Source organism: Neopelma chrysocephalum, unplaced genomic scaffold, assembly GCF_003984885.1.
Source record: "Neopelma chrysocephalum unplaced genomic scaffold, ASM398488v2 Primary Assembly neopelma1_42b, whole genome shotgun sequence".
In the NCBI taxonomy this organism is placed as follows: Eukaryota; Metazoa; Chordata; class Aves; order Passeriformes; family Pipridae; genus Neopelma; species Neopelma chrysocephalum.
Genome location: NW_020897701.1, coordinates 6,036,819 through 6,054,392, shown reverse-complemented (window position 1 = coordinate 6,054,392; position 17,574 = coordinate 6,036,819). Strand labels below are relative to the sequence as shown.

The following is a 17,574-nucleotide window of genomic DNA, read 5'->3' as shown; positions in this document are numbered from 1 at the left end:
TGAATGCCCTGCAGGTTTGAATGCCCTGCAGGTTTGAATGCCCTGCAAAAGACAAAGCCTTTGCGAACATGTGACATGCACTTGACTGTGTTTTTTTAGCCTTAGCATCTGCTATGTTACAGAAACATGTTTCAGTGCACTAGTCTAACTCAGAGATTTCAAATATTTTCAATATTCTTTTGACAAGGAGAGTGTTTTTTAATTAATAAAGTGCCTGTGGAAATAAAAATCCAAAAGTTGCCTGCAAACGTAAATAAAGCATATAAAACCACAGCCCATACTTGAAGAGAATGGGTGCTAACTCAGTAAATGTAGAGAATAGCTGCTCAATGGTGGTAAACGTTGATAGGATTCAAAGTTTGAGAAAAGAATATTATGTTTCTTTTGAGAGTTTACTGTGTTAATTAAACTTCTACTGTTTCTGCTTGGGCCTTAACTCTGTAACTTAGTTATCTTTAAAGAAAAATAAGTTCCTTTGAATTATTCTATTTCAAATGCTTGTTTTAATGACAGTCTTTACTCTGATGGGGATTTTTGTTTGTTTGTTACATGGAGGGGTTTTTTACCTGTTAAAAGTAAAGTCACCAAATGCTGTGATTACTCAATTTGAGGTAAAAGAGTTTGAAGAATGTTTTTTCTTTAAGTGCAGAATTCAAGGGAGGATGGGTTTTATTACACTGATACTAGGACTGAGGAAGAATGATTTCCATGGGAAGCATTATAGTGCTAAAACTTGTATATGTAGTTATTTGGGGTAAGCAGAATATTAGTACTCGCATATTGTTTTGCTGTTAGTTTTATGCTCTATAAAGAGGCTATTTAGTACTAATTTAAATTGAAAAAATGGATTTTAATGTTGCAATAGCTATTATTTTAACATGAAACATCCATTTATATACTGATATGCTGGAGTAAAATATACATTTGATCAGTAACTTCAATTAAAAATATGAAAGTAATCTTATTTTTATCAAAATTAATTTGGAATTTAATCTCTGGACAAGCTTGAATTGGTCGTATGCCACTGAAACCAATCTTTCAATTGCATACAGAAGGAAGGTAGGCTTTTTTTTTTTTTTAGTCTAGTGTAACTTCTTGACTAGACTAAGAGGGAAGTGAGACTAGATTACTGTTCTATAAAGAAAATGGGCAAAACCAGTAATGTGTTTCAGCTGTGCTGAATAGCTTAGCTTCTTATTTTCACATTGTGGAATTTAAACTTTTCTTGAGACTCAGATTTAAGATGTCTTTAGTTCAGCTAAATTTTCACCTGTTCTTTTTATATTTTTTCTAGTAGTTGCATTTTATTGGTGTACATTGTAATTAACCACTGAATTTCTGCCAAATATATATATATAAAAAAGATGCATTCTGTTCTGCTACTTTAAATCTGTGTTCTTAGTTTTTTTATTTTGTTTAATCCATGGCTAGTAAAATGTCCATTAGCTGTTTAGATTAAAGAGACAGTTGCCTTAATTGCTTGGAAGAAAGCTGACCTTGACCATTTGAAGCTTTATGTATTTCTAAAATTCCTGTAACTTCTGTAAAATTGCAATAAAACCTTTTTAATACAGTTCAGCCACTATTTTATGAGCCACTTGTCACTGTCTTTACGGAATGCTTAACTATTTAAAAAGAAGTTTTTTAACAACACTGTTTATAGTGGATAAACACCTCTTGTTCCCTGTGATTTTTTATTTTTGGGGGGATCACTTTAAAGATGATGTACTTGTGTTTTGCCCACAGTGCTCTTCTCTTTTAGTGAGGGGGTACCAAGAACACTTCCTAAAATCGCTGATGCTGCAGCAAATGGCTTGGAACACCATACAGTAGCATTTTCAACATCTGATTATCTTTGTAGGGATTACATTTCGTTGTTGATCAGCAGGAAACAGTGCACCAAGGTGTATTCTACAGAGCGAGGGAAGTTACCCTGAAAACCAGTTGGGGGTAGGTCTGGGTTTTTGGGGGGGGTTGAGGTGTTTGGGTGATGTGTGTGTGGAGGGGTGGTGTCTGTGGGGTTTTTTTGTTGTTCGGTTTTTTTTGTTGGTTGGTTGGTTGGGTTTTTTGTTTTATTTATTTATTTGTGGGAAAGAACTAAAATTATTTTTCCTCTAAACTTAAAATTCACGTCTGATAAACCTCTCTGCTGTTCTGCGTTTGCCAAGCAGTTGCTTTAACCTAGAGCTGAGACGTTTCTGGGTTAGTCCTCGGTTATGAAAACAGAACATTTTGGTCTATTACTTAGAACTCCTAGCTTTTCTATTGGGGAATAAGGGTCATCTGTATTTCGTTTCCTTCTAAACACCACTAAAAATGGATGCTTGCGGAAGGAGCGTTTGAAAGCAAGTCCTATGAGGTTGTGGGGAGCACTCCCCCCCCCCCACTTAGCTGAACATGTGTGCTTATGTTTAATGACATCTTTTAAACTTGGACTGTGTCCAAGCACCGAGCCAGCTTTTGACCGCTGAAGGCGGTGTCGGTACCGGAGCCCGGCCCCGCTCCCCGCCCACAGGCCCGGCGGGACGGGGTCAGGGCGCCGCGGGCCTCGCCTCCCGCCCGCCCCCGCCATCTTAAACCGCTACTCGCCGGCAGCGGGGCCAGCGCGCCGGTCCCACCGCCCGGGGAGATGGCGGCGCCGGGCACGGCGGCTTGGACGTGGCTGCTGCGGCCGCCCACCGCCACCGAGCTGCTGCTGGCGGCCCTGTGCTGGCTCGGCTGCTACTGGCTGCTGCGGCGGCGGCCGCGGGCGCTGTCGGGGCTGCCGCCGGGCCCCGCGCCCTGGCCGCTCGTGGGCAACTTCGCCTTCGCCCTGCTGCCGCCGCCGCTGCTGCGCCGGTGGGCGGTGGAGGTGCGGGACGGCGGCCGCGTCTCCCCCGCCTTCTCTCCGCACGTCTTCCTCACCGGCCTCACAAAGATATACGGCAGCGTCTTCCGCCTCTTTGTGGGCAGCCGCCCCTTCATCGTGCTCAACACCTTCGAGGCGGTGCGAGAGGCGCTGGTGCAGAAGGCGGAGGTGTTCAGCGACCGGCCCTCCGTGCCCATCGTCCTCATGATCACCCATAACAAGGGTAAGCGCCCGGGGGCGCCTCGGCGGGTGTCGCTCGGGGAGCTGTCGCACCCTAATGGATGGCCAGGGCGATGATACCCAGCGGGAACTGCGAGCGGGGCTCGTGGCTGCTGTGCCAAAATTTATTAATAACTACTGTGAATTGCAGAGCGAACCATTTACTTGCTTTTTGCTCCTAGCATGTGTCCTTCACCCTGCTGCTGACCGAAAGCATGCAGAGAGAAACTCGCTCTCCCTTGAGGTGAACATGCAGCATCCCCGTGAACTGGGCAGTGCTGTGCTGTGCACCACAGACCACCTCTGGATGACCGAAATGCCTGATCCCTTTAGCTCTGTTCACAGTAAAGGAACCGGGGAGTGGCTGAAGGAGCTAGGGTTGTTTAGCCTGGAGAAGAGGAGGCTCGGAGGGACCTTATCGCTCTCCCAGCTACCGGAAAGGAGGTTGTAGCCAGGTGGGAGTTGGCCTCTTCTCCCAGGCAATCAGTGGTAGGACAAGAAGATATGGTCTCAAGCTGCACCACGAGAGGTTTAGGTTGGACATTAGGAAGAATTTCTTCACAGAAGGAGTGATTAGGCATTGAAATGGACTGCCCAGGGAGGTGGTGGAGTCACTGTCCCTAGAGGTGTTTAAGGAAAGACTGGATATGGCACTTAGTGCCATGATCTAGTTGACGTGGTGGTGTTCAATCACAAATTGGACTCAATCTTAGAGGTCTTTTCCAACCTAATTGATTCTGTGACTGGCATTTCTGCTGGTCTGTCATCTAGGGCCTTTCTGATTTTGACTGTGTCGGGAGAAGAAATTTCAAAACTTTGGCAGTGGTACGAAACTGAGCACTTTCCCAGTTCTTCCCAAGGTAATGATGGCAAAGAGCAGGTTTCTGTGGAGTCCTGTAGCTGCGCAGTCTGTGCTGCCTGTGTGCAAGCTACTGTTGCTGAGATGTTTGCAGGTGTATTATTCTGCTTGTCAGAACTTATTGAGTATATTTGGGTTTGTGTTTGTTTGTTTGTTTGTTTTTGTGGTGGTGTTGGATTTTTTTGTTTTTCATTGGGTTTCTTTTACAGGTCAAAGGAGAGTTTACTAGCTTTTGCAAGAAGAGGGCATGGAGAGTGTAAACACATATTGGCAATACTGCAGTTAGAATTTCTTCATGTTTAGTTTTTAGGTCATTATGGATGTCGGTGTTTGTGGAAAACTGATTTTCCATTTCCATTTAGGAAGTGTAGCCCAGAAGGCTTGTTAGTGTGCTAGCTTGTTGTGAAACTTCTCTTTTTTTATTTTTTACCAACTTATCTTTGACTTGTTGTTGGGTTTTGTTTTGGTTTTGGTTTTTTTTTTTAGTGAACCAGAATTACCCTTGTGAGGATAAGAGGAAAACGAGAGACCTATATCATGTTTATTAAAATGTGATCAGGTACCATTGCTGAAATTGGTTTAAAAAATAAAAAAATAAATTATATTGATCTGAGATAGTGTGCCAGTAATATCTATCATGTGTGAGTATTTTTAGGTACAGTACTTTTAGCAAGAACTGGGGGAGGAAAGGGGAAGAGGAGTTAGATAATTTTAGCGGTGCTGTAAAACTGCATGTTTAGGCTCATGGTGGATTTCTTTTTCCTTAAATACCGTGTATTTCGTGTTTCATGTTCTCTGACAGGCTTTTTTGAACATGGTGCTGCAAGGTTAGCAAGGGCAATTAGCTGCTTTCACTAGTGACTGTTCCAGGGAAGTTGAGTGTGTAAGGAGCCTGTTGTCCAGAGCCAGAGCGTACTGCAGCCAAGTCCAGGGACTGTGCCTGCCTGTGTTGTGCTGCAGCAGGGACATTACATTGCTTTACATTTAGTTTTATCTGGAAGGTCACCGTAACTGCGCTCAGGCACGAGGACTGTTACATGAGGGCTGCCCAGTGGTCCATAAAACATCCCGATCTCATGTGTAGTGCGTATGTTCACTGGTGCAACACGTTGAATTGCCACAGACGTGAGAGTGTTGTAGAATGAACCACAGGGGTGGTGTATTTTGAATATGCAAAGGGAAAAGTCAGTGAATGTGGGCAGTGTGGGCTGCCGGTTCTCCAAAAGCCAGTGGAAGTTACAGGTGCTCTCACTGGGCTGACTTGGGTTTAGTGGTAACATGAAGGAGATGACTGAACATCTGTGATGCTGCATTTGTGCTAACTACTGTTTCTTTTTTGTCTGTGGTTCATGGAGGAGGGCAATGGGTTACGACACTCAAACTGGAGGCCTCTGAAGGTTGGTCTGGGAGCCTCCTGATCATAGGTTCAGGAGTTTGTGGGTGAGACTTTACTGCAGGTCAGGACAGAGGCAGTTGTGTTAGTATGTGCTAGGAAAGGAAATGATAAAAGCAGGATGATAGGTAACTTCAGATCTGCTGGTCACAGTTTGGGTACTACAGCACTGGGATGCTTTGAGTCAGTAAGTGTTCATTTTGGGTTTCTATATCTTTGTTCTGTAAGCAAGCTACAGGGTATGAACTTACAGGGCTATTTTCTTGTAAGCTACATTTTCTGTTGCAGTTTTGTCTTTACCCTGAGCTGACCTGCCGGGTATGGTATGGAAGAAAGCAGGGCTTATCTCAGCTTTGTGGCTAGATTGTGTGTAACATTCAAATGGAATATTGTGCCTGGGGGAGAGCAAGCAGAAGTATCAGAAATGGCAGATACTGTATTTCAACGACTTGATTAGTAAAGAAGAGAGACCTCCTTGGCTGGATGGGAAGTGCCATGAGAACTTAAGGGAGAAGGTAGAAGTTAAGTCTTAATTGAAGGCTTCTGCACATACATCTGTGGGAAGAGAAATACTAGACTGGGGGAAAATCTAGATTTTGGTGGCTTTGTTTTAGTAAAGCGTTTTTGTATTTTATATCTATGAGAAGTAGCAGTGACTCAATCTCTAGAGTGGATGGAGTTTGAGTGGTTGTCTGCCATTTTAGCCCTGCCCTGTGCACATCTAGATGTGGACATCTGACAACACAGAAGTTAAGTGTTATTAAAGGTCATGAATGCTGTGTTGGTCAATGCTCCCAGTATTGCAGTAACACTAAAGCTAGCAGAAAGAAATGGGAGGGAGGGAGAGTAAATTAGCCTTTGCCAGAACTTGCTTCTTATAAGGATTTGAATTTTTTCATGTAAAAAAGAAGAATAAAATGAACTCTATGAGTTTGTTGGTTGTATTGAAAGGTTTTCATTATCAGTTCATAGAATTAGCCTTCTGTGATGAGCATGAAGTCCTGGTTATTCTTATTGCTCCATTACTGTATTTTCTTCAGGTTTTTGTTTGTTTGTTTTATTTTGCTTTAGTTTGTTTGTGGGAGTTTTTGGGGTTTTTTTGTTAGGGTTGTTTTGGGTTTTTTTTAAGAGTAGAGTTATCTATGCTGGGTACCTTGACTTTTCAGGGCAGGCAGAGATTTTCTTTGAAAACAGCAAAGGACTGTTCCATTAGTGTAGCTTAGTAGTGATCCAGTTGACAGTTTGCTTTCTTCTCTCTGTTATTATAACTTCGTGCTCTTCTTCCTCCTCAGTCTGCCTCCTGTGTTATTCTTTCCCAATTTGCAAATCAGTTATTAGTATTCTGCAGCAATTTGGAGTTTCAGGATGTCAGAAAATACTATGCCATGCAGCCATGCTCTGTGCAGGACTGCTGGAGAGACTCTGGATGTGGGAAGGTGTGTTGTTGGTGTTAGCTTTTCTGGGGCACTACAGAAGTTTTTTTTACATTCAAGACAATAGATTGGTTTTATTTTATGAAAGTATTTGAATCCTAAAACTTACTTTCCTAATGACAGAAAGGGGAACAGAATGTTATTCAGCCCCGAATATGCCTATTTTTTCACTTACCCCACTTGAGGACACCAAGTTAACCATGGAGTACATTAGATATAGCAGGTTGTGTGTTTGTCACCCTGCGGTGTCTTTGGCATGGTCTTTTAATTCAACAGAAGAGATATTTCTGTTTGTAAGTGAGCAATAGTTATACTTGAAGCTAAGGGATTTAATTTAAATGATGTTTCATAATGACACAATCATGCAGAACAAGTGCCTGGAGGCATCAAAACTGTTGAGATGTAAATCAAGCAGATTTTTGCCAACTGGCTCTAAACCTGTCTTTACCTTTCCGATTCGTTCAGAGCATGTGTATCCTTTATTTTTATTACAACTTAAAGAAAAACCTTGCTTGTAATAGAAACATATGCAAAAAGTATTGAGAAGTTTGTATAACATGAAGGCAAAAAGAAATACAAACCATTTTGTGTTTTAATGTCTTCTGTTCTGCTTCGCTGAAGGAATTGCTATCTCAGGACACTGAGGAGAAAAGGCAATAGCTAATCTATGTCCCAGAATAACAGTTCCCAAAAAATTATCATTTGTAATGAAGCATCTACAATACCTCTCCTCTATCTATTTGTGTCTTGCAAAGACTAATAAAACTACTGATGTAACTTCAATATTAATTTCATGGATTGGGAAAAGGAGGAACAGGATTTCCCACAGCTATTATAAAGAACCTTGTGTTCTTCCTCTAGCTCCTAGCCTAGTGCTTGGGATAGATTTATTGTGTATCATTTCCCTCTTTTCTGGGTCTTGGGTTGCAGGTCTATATAATTATTTCTTGTTAAAAATAGGGCATCTTGGTTTCAGACCCTTCCTTTCTCTTTCAGGTGTTATTTTTGCACCGTACGGTCCTGTCTGGAAGCAACAGAGGAAATTCTCTCTCTCAACATTGCGTCATTTTGGAGTAGGGAGACATAGCTTAGAGCCTAAAATCATTGAGGAGCTGAACTTCATAAAGGAAGAAATGCTGAAGCATGGGAAGGATTCATTTAATCCCTTTCCAATCATTCGCAACGCAGTGTCCAATGTTATTTGTTCCATGGCCTTTGGCAAGCGTTTTAACTACGAAGATGTTGAGTTCAAGACGATGCTGAAGAACATGGCCCGTGCACTGGAACTGAGTGTGAACAGCTACATGATCCTGGTCAACATCTGCCCTTGGCTCTACTACCTTCCCTTTGGGCCTTTCCGGGAGCTTCGGCAAACAGAACTAGATATTACTGCTTTTCTAAAGAAAATAATTGCACAGCACAGGGACACACTGGATGCAGCAAATCCCAGGGACTTCATTGATATGTATTTCATCCATGCAGAAGAGGAAAAGAACAACAAGGAGAGCAGCTTTAATGATGACTACCTATTTTTTATCATTGGTGACCTCTTCATTGCAGGCACAGATACTACTTCCAACACATTACTGTGGTGCCTGCTCTACATGTCTCTTTACCCAGAAGTACAAGGTAAGACTATTTTTATTCTAGGTGATTTATTCCAGACTGTAAAGCTCTAGATGGATGCTCAGAAACAGAAGCAAAGAGCGACGGTGCAGATATCATTTGAAGTGCAAACAATGTGTGTATGTGCAATTTGAAAGGCTGATATGTAATCAGACATCATCTATCCTCCTGTGCTTTGAAGACCTCTAGGTTAGTGTTATATATTAAGTACTAAATGTACTTAATCTGTGCGTTTCTTCTGTTTTGGGGCAACTTTATCTTTTACAAGTAATTTCAGGGAACTTTAGCGTGTTTGAGAAACTTTGGCAACTGTGGTATTCCAGGCATATAGCAGTGATACAAGATGTGTAAGATCCATAGTGGTAAGGTCTGCTTTTATGCCTTCCTGAGCAGGGAGGTTGTTGAGCCTAGTGGCAGAGACTGGGGAAGTGAAACACTACCTGCTGTAGAGGAAGATCAAATCAGAGACAGTTTAAGCAAATTGGACTTGGCACAAGTGCACAGCACCAGCTGGTCAGTGTCTTTGGACAGGCCTCTCCCCAGGAGTTTTGAGTGGTCGTGTCAGTGGTCAACCTTGGGTAGGTGGTTGATGGCAGGGGGCGGGAGGGTAAGACACATGGAACACGTGACCCCAAAGAAGTGGCAGAAGGAATTGGTCTTGCTCATTATTAGGGAAAGATGGCTGAGGGGAAACTTTATGCTGTCTACAGCTACCTGATTAGAAGATGCTGAGAAGATGGGGGCAGTCTCCCCTGAGGAGTGCAGTGGAAGGGAGAGAAGCAACAGAGACAGTCTACAACAAGAAAATTCTAATCAGATACTAGGAAAAAAAAATTACCCTGTTGAAGATGGCAAAGGAGTGCAACAGATTTCCCTGAGAGTTAACAGAATCCCTGACTTTAAAAGTATTAAAAACTCATTGGGTTATGACCCTGAGTAGCCTCATCTACCCTCAGAGTTGGATCTGTCTAGAATAATCACTTTTAAATAGGTCAAGATCATAGTTTGTTGCACCAAGTCAACCATTTGTTGACCAAAGATTGCACAATGGGGCATCAGTTCAATACATGGGAGAGAGAGTTCACTGGGACAACTGCAAAATAAACTTTTATTGCATAGGCTTATTCTTCTACTTTTGATGTCTGCGTGTTATCACTGCTTGACTTGATATGCAGTTACGTGAATTAGATATATTCTAAATTACACAAATGAGATCTGGAAGAGTGTTGTGTTGGGTTGGTTTTTTAATCTCTTTCCCACCTGCATGTTACTGTATGTGTATGTGCTGGTCAATTTTCCTTCTTCTGGTGATCTCTTTTATTGCTTCTCTCCAATTCCACCTTTCCTTATGTGGCTGTTGTCAAGTAATTTAAATAAGCTCAATAGTCTAGAGTGTATCACTTAGCTATGGAATGTGATTCTCTTACTTCTAGTATCCTGTTCCTTATGTATCCCGATTGCCTTGGAGTAAGGTTGGGGCCTCTTTTTTGACTCTGGTAATGTGTTTCTCTTAAACATATTGACATATTTTTTTCCCCTAAAGAAAATATCTGAATTTTGTAACTTTTAGCAGTAGGAAATGTTGCTTGCAGACATGGAAAGGCAAACTAAAGGTTATCAGGGGAAAAAAATCTGGAATACCCTTTTTCTCTTTGGAAACCAGTTTTGCTTTTTACATGGAAAAAGAAAAGGATTGGTGTGAGACAATGTGCTGAGACCATGCGGAGTATGTGGTTTGCTCTGTTCCCTGACTTTGTTTTGGTCCTTAACTTCTGAAGATCTGTGAGATTTTTAAATACGTGAAAAGTTGTGGAGCAGTTCAAATATCGTGCTGTTAGTGGAGAACTGCTCAAGTTTGTATTTTTGCACTTGGCAACGTGAGCAGCAGTTTGGCTGCTTTCTGTATAGTTCAGCATTTCTTTACAAACTGAACAAATGAGTTTGAGATGAAGCACTGATGTGGCATTTGGCATGAGACATCTCCTTAATTTTATTTTTTTATGTTGAAAACTTTGTTTAAATTACTGTGCATACCTGAATACTGGGATATGGTGTGTCACTAATAAAAGTAGCAAACCCTCACAAAGAAAATTCTGGAGGGCCATGCCATCAGCAGCACATCTCTTGCTGTATTTTTTAATGTTCCTCATACATGAACTTTTTACTAGTGAAACCATTAGGTGGCAGCAGCTGTTCATTGAACCCAGTTCAGGCAGCAATTCTGGATGTTGCTTGGGAAACTGGGACACATTTTTTTGTGTTGAGCTTTTATTTAATCTTGTATCACTGCTAAGAGAAAAGAGCAAAAACTCAAGAGTATCAGCAGCCTGATTGGAAAAGGCAGGCAGGACAACCACAAAGTATTCAGGATACAAAAGGTGAAAATTGAAAACTCACTATTATTTTTGATTAAAGGTTAGTTTTGAGGTCTCCTCTTTCAAGATTGTCTTTTGCTGTGTAGCCAGATTCCAAGTTACCTGTAAGAGGAGGCATATCATCCTGTATGTACATAGGTGAAGCAAATCTTGCATCTTGGAAACTTCTGTGAAGAGAACTACTTGCATGATGAGCCTTTTGAGAGATGAAAGGGACAAACAAATATTTTGACAGTTTATACTTCCCATGAATGAGAAAGGAAATTAGCTCATTAACTTTTTTTTTTCCTTTGCAGAAGGGCTGTGTGGGGAAGGAGCATCTGCTGCTGCCCTTTAGGGGAACTGGGAAATAGCTGAGTTTAGGTTCTGTGAATAGAAAGTGAGAAGTGGCAAGAACAAGTTAAATGGCTTCTACACTTGCAGTAACAGCACCGGAATTCCTGCTCCAGAATGAAGTGTTTAAAGCAGCTGCACAAAAAGCTTTCCAATCTCTCTATGTGCAGGCACGCACTGCACACGCTTCTCTTTTTGTTTAAGTTTTTTAATGTATGGCAGAAGCTTGATGTTTTCACCATTCAAATTACTGCATATATATATGTGTATGTATGTATATATATAATTAACCTCTTAAAGTAAGATTATGAATACATTTGGAATTGCCACAGAACTTTTCCTGTACTCTTCCAATGCAGAAGTGTGAGCAACGTCTGTCATCTCAGTAGCTTTACTTTTGACAGTTGTGCTTGGTTGTTTTCTTCTTAACTGAGCCTCTTCTTAAAGCTTATGCTGGCATAGTTATTTCAGCTAAGGATCACATCTTGAAGTAATTTTTGAGAAATCTATGTAAACAATGAAGTATAGACAGATGATATTGGGAAGATGTCTCCTGACATATTGTGCATCTTTTGAATTTTTTATTTTTCTTACTTCCTTTGAATAGAGAAGGTTCATGCAGAAGTTGAAGCAATTCTAGGACGTGACAAAGTTCCCTCGCTTGCTCACAAGGCTCAGATGCCCTTCACAGAGGCAACCATTATGGAAGTGCAGAGGATGACTGCAGTTGTTCCCCTCTCTATTCCTCGAATGGCCTCAGAAACTGCTTGTGAGTGTTTCTAGAGACTTATTACTTACAGTATTTCTTTTGGGAATGAAGATCTGATGGGACATGTAGTGATAATGTTAGACCTGTAACCCAAGTATGTAAAATGCCATTTTTAGAGAGTAGGTGACCTCAAGATACTCCTCCATTTAAGCAGCATATCTGACCTAACATCCTAATTTAGAGTAATTTCTTTTATGTGGGTCAGCCTGTATTGACTGATATGCTTAGTTGTAGCTGGCAGCTGAGACTCCACCTTTGTACCTGAAACAGCAGAGTTGTTTTTGGCATTCTGACACAGAGGTCTGAAAACAACCGTTTAGAGCAGGTCATTGGTTAAAGGTTTATACCACTGACCTCCACATATTTTCCCAACTTATCTATTGCTGAGCAATGGCTAAAGCCAGTGTAAGATAGTCATACTCAGCTTTCAAACCCAGTACTGAATTGATCTTTTTTAATTGTTTTGGCTTCAGGACAGTGAGGTGCAACAAGCTGAAATGAGACTAGTAATTTCAAGACCCTCTTGTGACAACAGTTCTAAACCTGTCCCTTGACTGTGCTGGGGTTCTGTGACAGCACGGGAGTAAGAGGAAACTGGGTCACAGCACTTGCATGGTGCAGCGTGCATTTCTTACAATTGCTGCTGCTTTTTCTCCGCAGGGAGCTATTGGTGTAACTTGATGTCTTTCCAGCTGCTCAGGCCTGTGTGATTCTGAATCAAACAGGGTAGCAGAGATCACCTTTGCCTTAAGCTTTTGCTACATTTGCAACCCACCGCTGGGGATGGATATAATTTTTTATGACATCCTCTAGTTGTCTTTTTAGTGATATGTTTCCCATGTTTACTTCTAGCAACTTGTCAGATCTGTCTCTGTGCTTTTGTTTCAAGTGCTACAGGGATATACCATTCCTAAAGGCAGTGTGATTGTGCCCAACCTGTGGTCAGTACACAGAGATCCTAACATTTGGGAGAAACCAGATGAATTTCAACCATCAAGATTTCTGGATGAAAATGGGCAGCTAATTAAGAAAGAATCATTCATTCCTTTTGGAATGGGTAAGATAATCCACGTGGAGTCACTGGGTGCTGGGGGGGGTAGTGTTTCAAGTGTAGGACCTTGGAGGTGTGAGATGTAAAAATGCACGTAGGACCAACTATAGAACTTATTTTATTATTACAGTTGGTGACTTGCAAAATGGGTTGGGTTCCTAAAGTCTCCAGTTGCCAGAAAGTATGAATTGTCCTTTGTGAATACTTTTGTTGCAGATGTAAATGCTGTTAATATGAAATAATACTGATGAGCAAGGCTTAGAACAAAAGATTCAGAGTTCATAGGTTAATAGTAGCTTAAGCCTTTCTGTGTTTGGACTATGGTAGCACAGGAATTACATGTGTGTTAACAAAGGGATCAACTGTGTAAAGCCAGTAACATATCTCTTCTAACTTTTCTTCAGGTAAACGCGTGTGCATGGGAGAGCAGTTGGCAAAAATGGAGCTATTCTTGATTTTCACAAGTCTAATGCAAAGTTTTACCTTTTTGTACCCTGAAAATGCTGCAAAACCATCCATGGAGGGAAGGTTTGGTCTAACTTTGGCTCCATGTCCATTCAACATAATAGCTTTGAAGAAATGATATAACATCAAAAAAGATTTAGCAAAGAAATACTGCACTTTTAAAATCCAGCTTTTTTTTGTTTCTATCTCTTGTTTCTTTTTTCTCAGGAAAAGTCCAGCTGCATATGCGTTCATAGTCAGTGATCAGTCCATTTAGACTTCTGGAAAGTAAAGATTTTCTTTGTCAGCTGTTGCATTCCACAAACAAACTGACAGCATAGTTTTCAATTTGATATTAAAACTTGCTGGGCTTAAACCCTGTCTATGAGCTATTCCTGTCAGTTTGTCAAATGTTAATTATGGGAGAATGGTCCAAAACATCTGTTAATGCTTTAGCAGATAGTAATTGTAAAAAATTGTAAAAGCAGCACATAAACGATTAATTTACCAAAGGAGTGAAGGACATCATGTAGTATCAAAAGGATTAACAAATGACAGGGGGTTAGCATTTTCTGTGTAAAGAAGCATTGTAATTGAGCTTAACTAATGACATACGCTTTTTGGAAACTACTAAATGACACTTCTATTAACCTTGGAGGATTCTTTAATGCAAGTAACTCATAGGTGTAGATAGGATCGAATCAGTCTGGATTCCTGGATTCAAACGTACTTGACTATCAGGGCTCACTAAAAACATGTAGGTGCCATCTCTGAAAAGCACAGGTTTGAGGCCAAATGAATGCTTGAATATGCCATATTCTCAACATGAAACAAGTGTGCAGCATATGGATGCAGATGTTTTATTTCAGCATATAAATGAGAGCAGAATCCTCTAACAAGAAACAGCAGAAGTCTGTTCTCTCTGGTGCCAAGCAGATATTCAAGATGACATCTGTGCCGCCTCTTGGCATTCACTGTTTTCCCCACAGCAGCAGTGGCTGCAGTCTGGATGAGACCAACAGCCTCTCATAGGGAAAAACTCTACATGTGTAATCCTGGACTCGGAGCTTGCACTCAAGTTTTTCATTCGCCGGCAGTACGGACAGTACTGCCACAACCTCTACGTCTTTGGGAACTGGACTCTTCAAATATGACATCACAGTGGCATTAGAGGTGAAGGTCTTTATACATTTACCATGGAACAGAAGGAATCTGACAAACTCGAGGTTTGAATATAATGTCTTTGTTATCTTCCACATGAAGTATAAATATCTGGTTCATACAGTACTACTGTATCAGTACCTTACTCTTTACATATGCAGAATCTTAGTGCTGTTAACCACTGTCAAACCAATGGCCAAGGAAACCTCATGTTAGGTGTTTTGGAACAGGGCAATCAGTCTTGCCTTGTATTTGAAAGATCTTTAAGGTGATCTTTTGGGGGAATATATAACAATTAACCTTTAATTATTCTTAATTATTATTAAATCACTTTATACTCCTTTTGATCTAGCAGAATTTCATATCACATGAATTAAGTTCTTATGTACTCTTTTAAAGAAAGTTTTCTCCCCGTCACTGGAGATCTAGAGAATACTGGGAGTCCTCCTAATGTCAAGTTTACAAGATTGGAATGTTAATTTAACTGTAATTTAGAATTGGGTATTCCATGGCAGAAACTAAACCTAAATTGTAAAAGAAGAATCAGCTTTTCAGCTTTAAATTAATGTCTGGTTTTGTCACTTTTAAACTTGAAATTTTATAAGCCAGGTAGTGCCTAACAAAGACTGTAAGATAGTTATTTTGGGTTTAAATTAAGGTTTTCTGTTACCTATTTTGAATAACAGAGTGCCTTAATTTCTGAATTATGTATTTAATTGGTCAGGTATCCCACTGTTTATGTGGGAACTTCCAGTTCTTATGTAGGCTAACTTTGGACTTTGTAAGCTTCTGTTAAATTTTTTATTTGTATGAAATTTTTGAAAACATTGCACAATAAAAAGTTGAATTTGATACCAATGCTAGTGAACTTGCTCTAAAAGCTGACAGTATTGGAGGATTAAGCACTTGTTTCTTTAATTTTGTATTTTCCAATGAGTAAATAGATTCTGTACAGTTGGGATTTTTGTCTGAAAAATCCTTAAAATAGTATATGCTTGATTGAGAAGCTAAAATTTAGTGCTGATAATATTTATCTTTCTGTTGAAATGCCTTTTAAGCAACATAATGATGTTGGTGTGCAACTGATCACTTATACAAAATATCTGTCCTTTTGATCAATGAGGACACATTTGAAAAGCACTTTAGTATTTTATTTTTACATCTTCCAAAGAAAACGCAATTCTCATAATCCCCTAGTATGTGAAATTGTACCTATTTGTGCTTGTTTTGCCTGCTGAGTTTACTTTAAAATGTCACCTTTGAAAACTACCCTTTGAAAATTATCCTTCTGCAAATAGTACCTTGAGAATGTGGCTTTTGATGCTGCATGATGAGACAAGCTAAAAATACTGATGTGAAGGTTCAGTCACGTCAATGTCTGTCAGAATGCAAGATGCTGTTAGAAATGACAATAAAGACCTGCCTTTCATGCCTTCCAGATGCACTGAAATTTTCACAGGATGCCATCAAAGTAGCTAAATAGTAGCATAAAAGCAACAAAATCTTTGTGGTTTTCAGAGTGTGTTGCCATCTTTGGCAAACTAAGTAAAATGGTAACAGATTTGGTTTGTGTTTGTAAATGTATCCTCCCCCTCTCTTCTTTAGCAGAGGAAGCATATCAAATGCCTTGTTGAAAAATGTATATATAAGTGAGTGGCTGTTTCTGAATGCTGAAAATATCTTTATGTCTAAAAATTACTTCAGACTTTGCTTCAATATATTTTTATTTTTAATAAAGTAATTCCCAAGTAAGTGTGTGACAGCTTTGCATAGTCCTTTCGATGAGTTCCACTTACTGACTAAGCTTGTGGTGTTTGGCATCTTACAATGAAAGTTTCTGAGTGACAAAATGTTACAAAATGTTTTTGGATGAGGAGTGAAGGATGTGGGGGGACAAAGTGAAATTGGAAAAATATACTGCCGGGCACGTTATGATCGAAGGATACAAAGAATGTTTTAAAAATGCTCACACAGAATAAAAGGAGAGGGAAGGGTAAAGATGAGGAAGATAAAAGGGCAAATGAGTTGTCACCAGGAGGAGATGCACAGTGTGCAAGAAAGAAAATCTTGGGCGGAAGCTGAGGTGTAGTTTTGTTGGATTCCTGGCATAGAGAGTCGTGGAGGGCAGAGAGGGAAAGGGGTGGCCATGGGGAGCCTGGGGTAGAGGACAGAGAGCTGGGGCCTCTGGCCTAGAGGAGGCCCAGGAGGAGGGAGGAGATGGTTATATATAGAAGGGAAGACCTGGGAGCAGACAGATGAAGTGCTTGTGGGGAAGGAGTGAGTATGAGCACTGGTGTGTGCTAGAAGCTGGGCACTCAGGAGCAACAGCTGTATGTGGGAATCATGTCTTACACCCTGGGCTTAGGTTGCAGGTTACTTGGCATAGTGCTTTTTATTTTGCCTTTTTTTTTTTAAGGGAAATTCATTAATTACCCACTCAGCTGTCATTTGTATACACAAAGAACAGTAACTCTGAGTCTCTGTTTGAGTAAAGCTGTTTCCACAGCCACTTCCTGCTCCTGCCTAACCTACTGTCAGGTGAGGCTGAGTGAGGAACTGAGGAATTTTTTTGCATTGACCTTTTGGTACAAAGTGCAGAGATATGAGAACCCTCTTTTTTTTATTTGACTCAAACAAGCTGCTTAATGTTTACCTTGATGCTGACTTAAGTAGAATATGCTGTAATTGCCGTATTGTCAGCTGCTGCTGTTGCTGACTTGAAGTGCTGGTTGTTCTGGAGATAAATGAATTACATGGAAAATCAGGTCTGTCTGCATCTGATGTGATTCAGCTGTTAGTATTTATAAAGGAAATAATTTTTTGTTGTTGTTGTTGTTTACTATATAACTTGTGCTAGCCTGGAAATAAAATCCCCTTCTAGTCAGGAAACACTTGTTATAGAGAGAGAGCTTCTAATGATGTGAACAGGAAGGACATTGAGGTGCTGGAGAGGGTCCAGAGAAGGGCAGGGGAGCTGATGAAGGGCCGAGACGGTAAGTCCTGTGAGGAGCAGCTTCTAGAGTTGGGGCTGTTTAGCCTGGAGAAAAAGGAGGCTCGGGAGAC

At 40.6% G+C, this 17,574-nt stretch overlaps 2 protein-coding genes across 9 annotated transcripts in view; both read left to right on the top strand.

Moving 5' to 3' along the window:
- The window catches only part of SGMS2 (sphingomyelin synthase 2), a 61,347-nt gene extending 59,995 nt beyond the window's left edge, over positions 1 to 1,352 (top strand). For all 7 annotated transcript variants that reach the window (XR_003533228.1, XR_003533232.1, XR_003533229.1 and 4 more), the window contains one exon: positions 32 to 1,352. The gene's annotated coding sequence lies outside the window, so the exon portion shown is untranslated. The remainder of the gene's footprint in view (positions 1 to 31) is intronic.
- Positions 1,353 to 2,581: 1,229 nt separating this feature from the next.
- On the top strand, positions 2,582 to 16,256 carry LOC113964606 (cytochrome P450 2U1). Of its 2 annotated transcripts, XM_027677064.1 has the most exons (5): positions 2,615 to 3,071; positions 7,749 to 8,381; positions 11,694 to 11,855; positions 12,745 to 12,912; positions 13,311 to 13,539. In XM_027677064.1, the coding sequence occupies exons 1-5, from the start codon at positions 2,630 to 2,632 to the stop codon at positions 13,487 to 13,489; spliced, it is 1,584 nt and encodes a 527-aa protein (XP_027532865.1). In that variant the 5' UTR covers positions 2,615 to 2,629; the 3' UTR covers positions 13,490 to 13,539. The 2 variants fall into 2 exon arrangements, with proteins under 2 accessions (XP_027532866.1, XP_027532865.1); XM_027677065.1 differs by lacking the exons at positions 12,745 to 12,912; positions 13,311 to 13,539 and adding an exon at positions 14,257 to 16,256 and having other exon boundaries at positions 2,582 to 3,071; positions 11,694 to 11,815.
- The last annotated feature ends 1,318 nt before the right edge of the window (positions 16,257 to 17,574 follow it).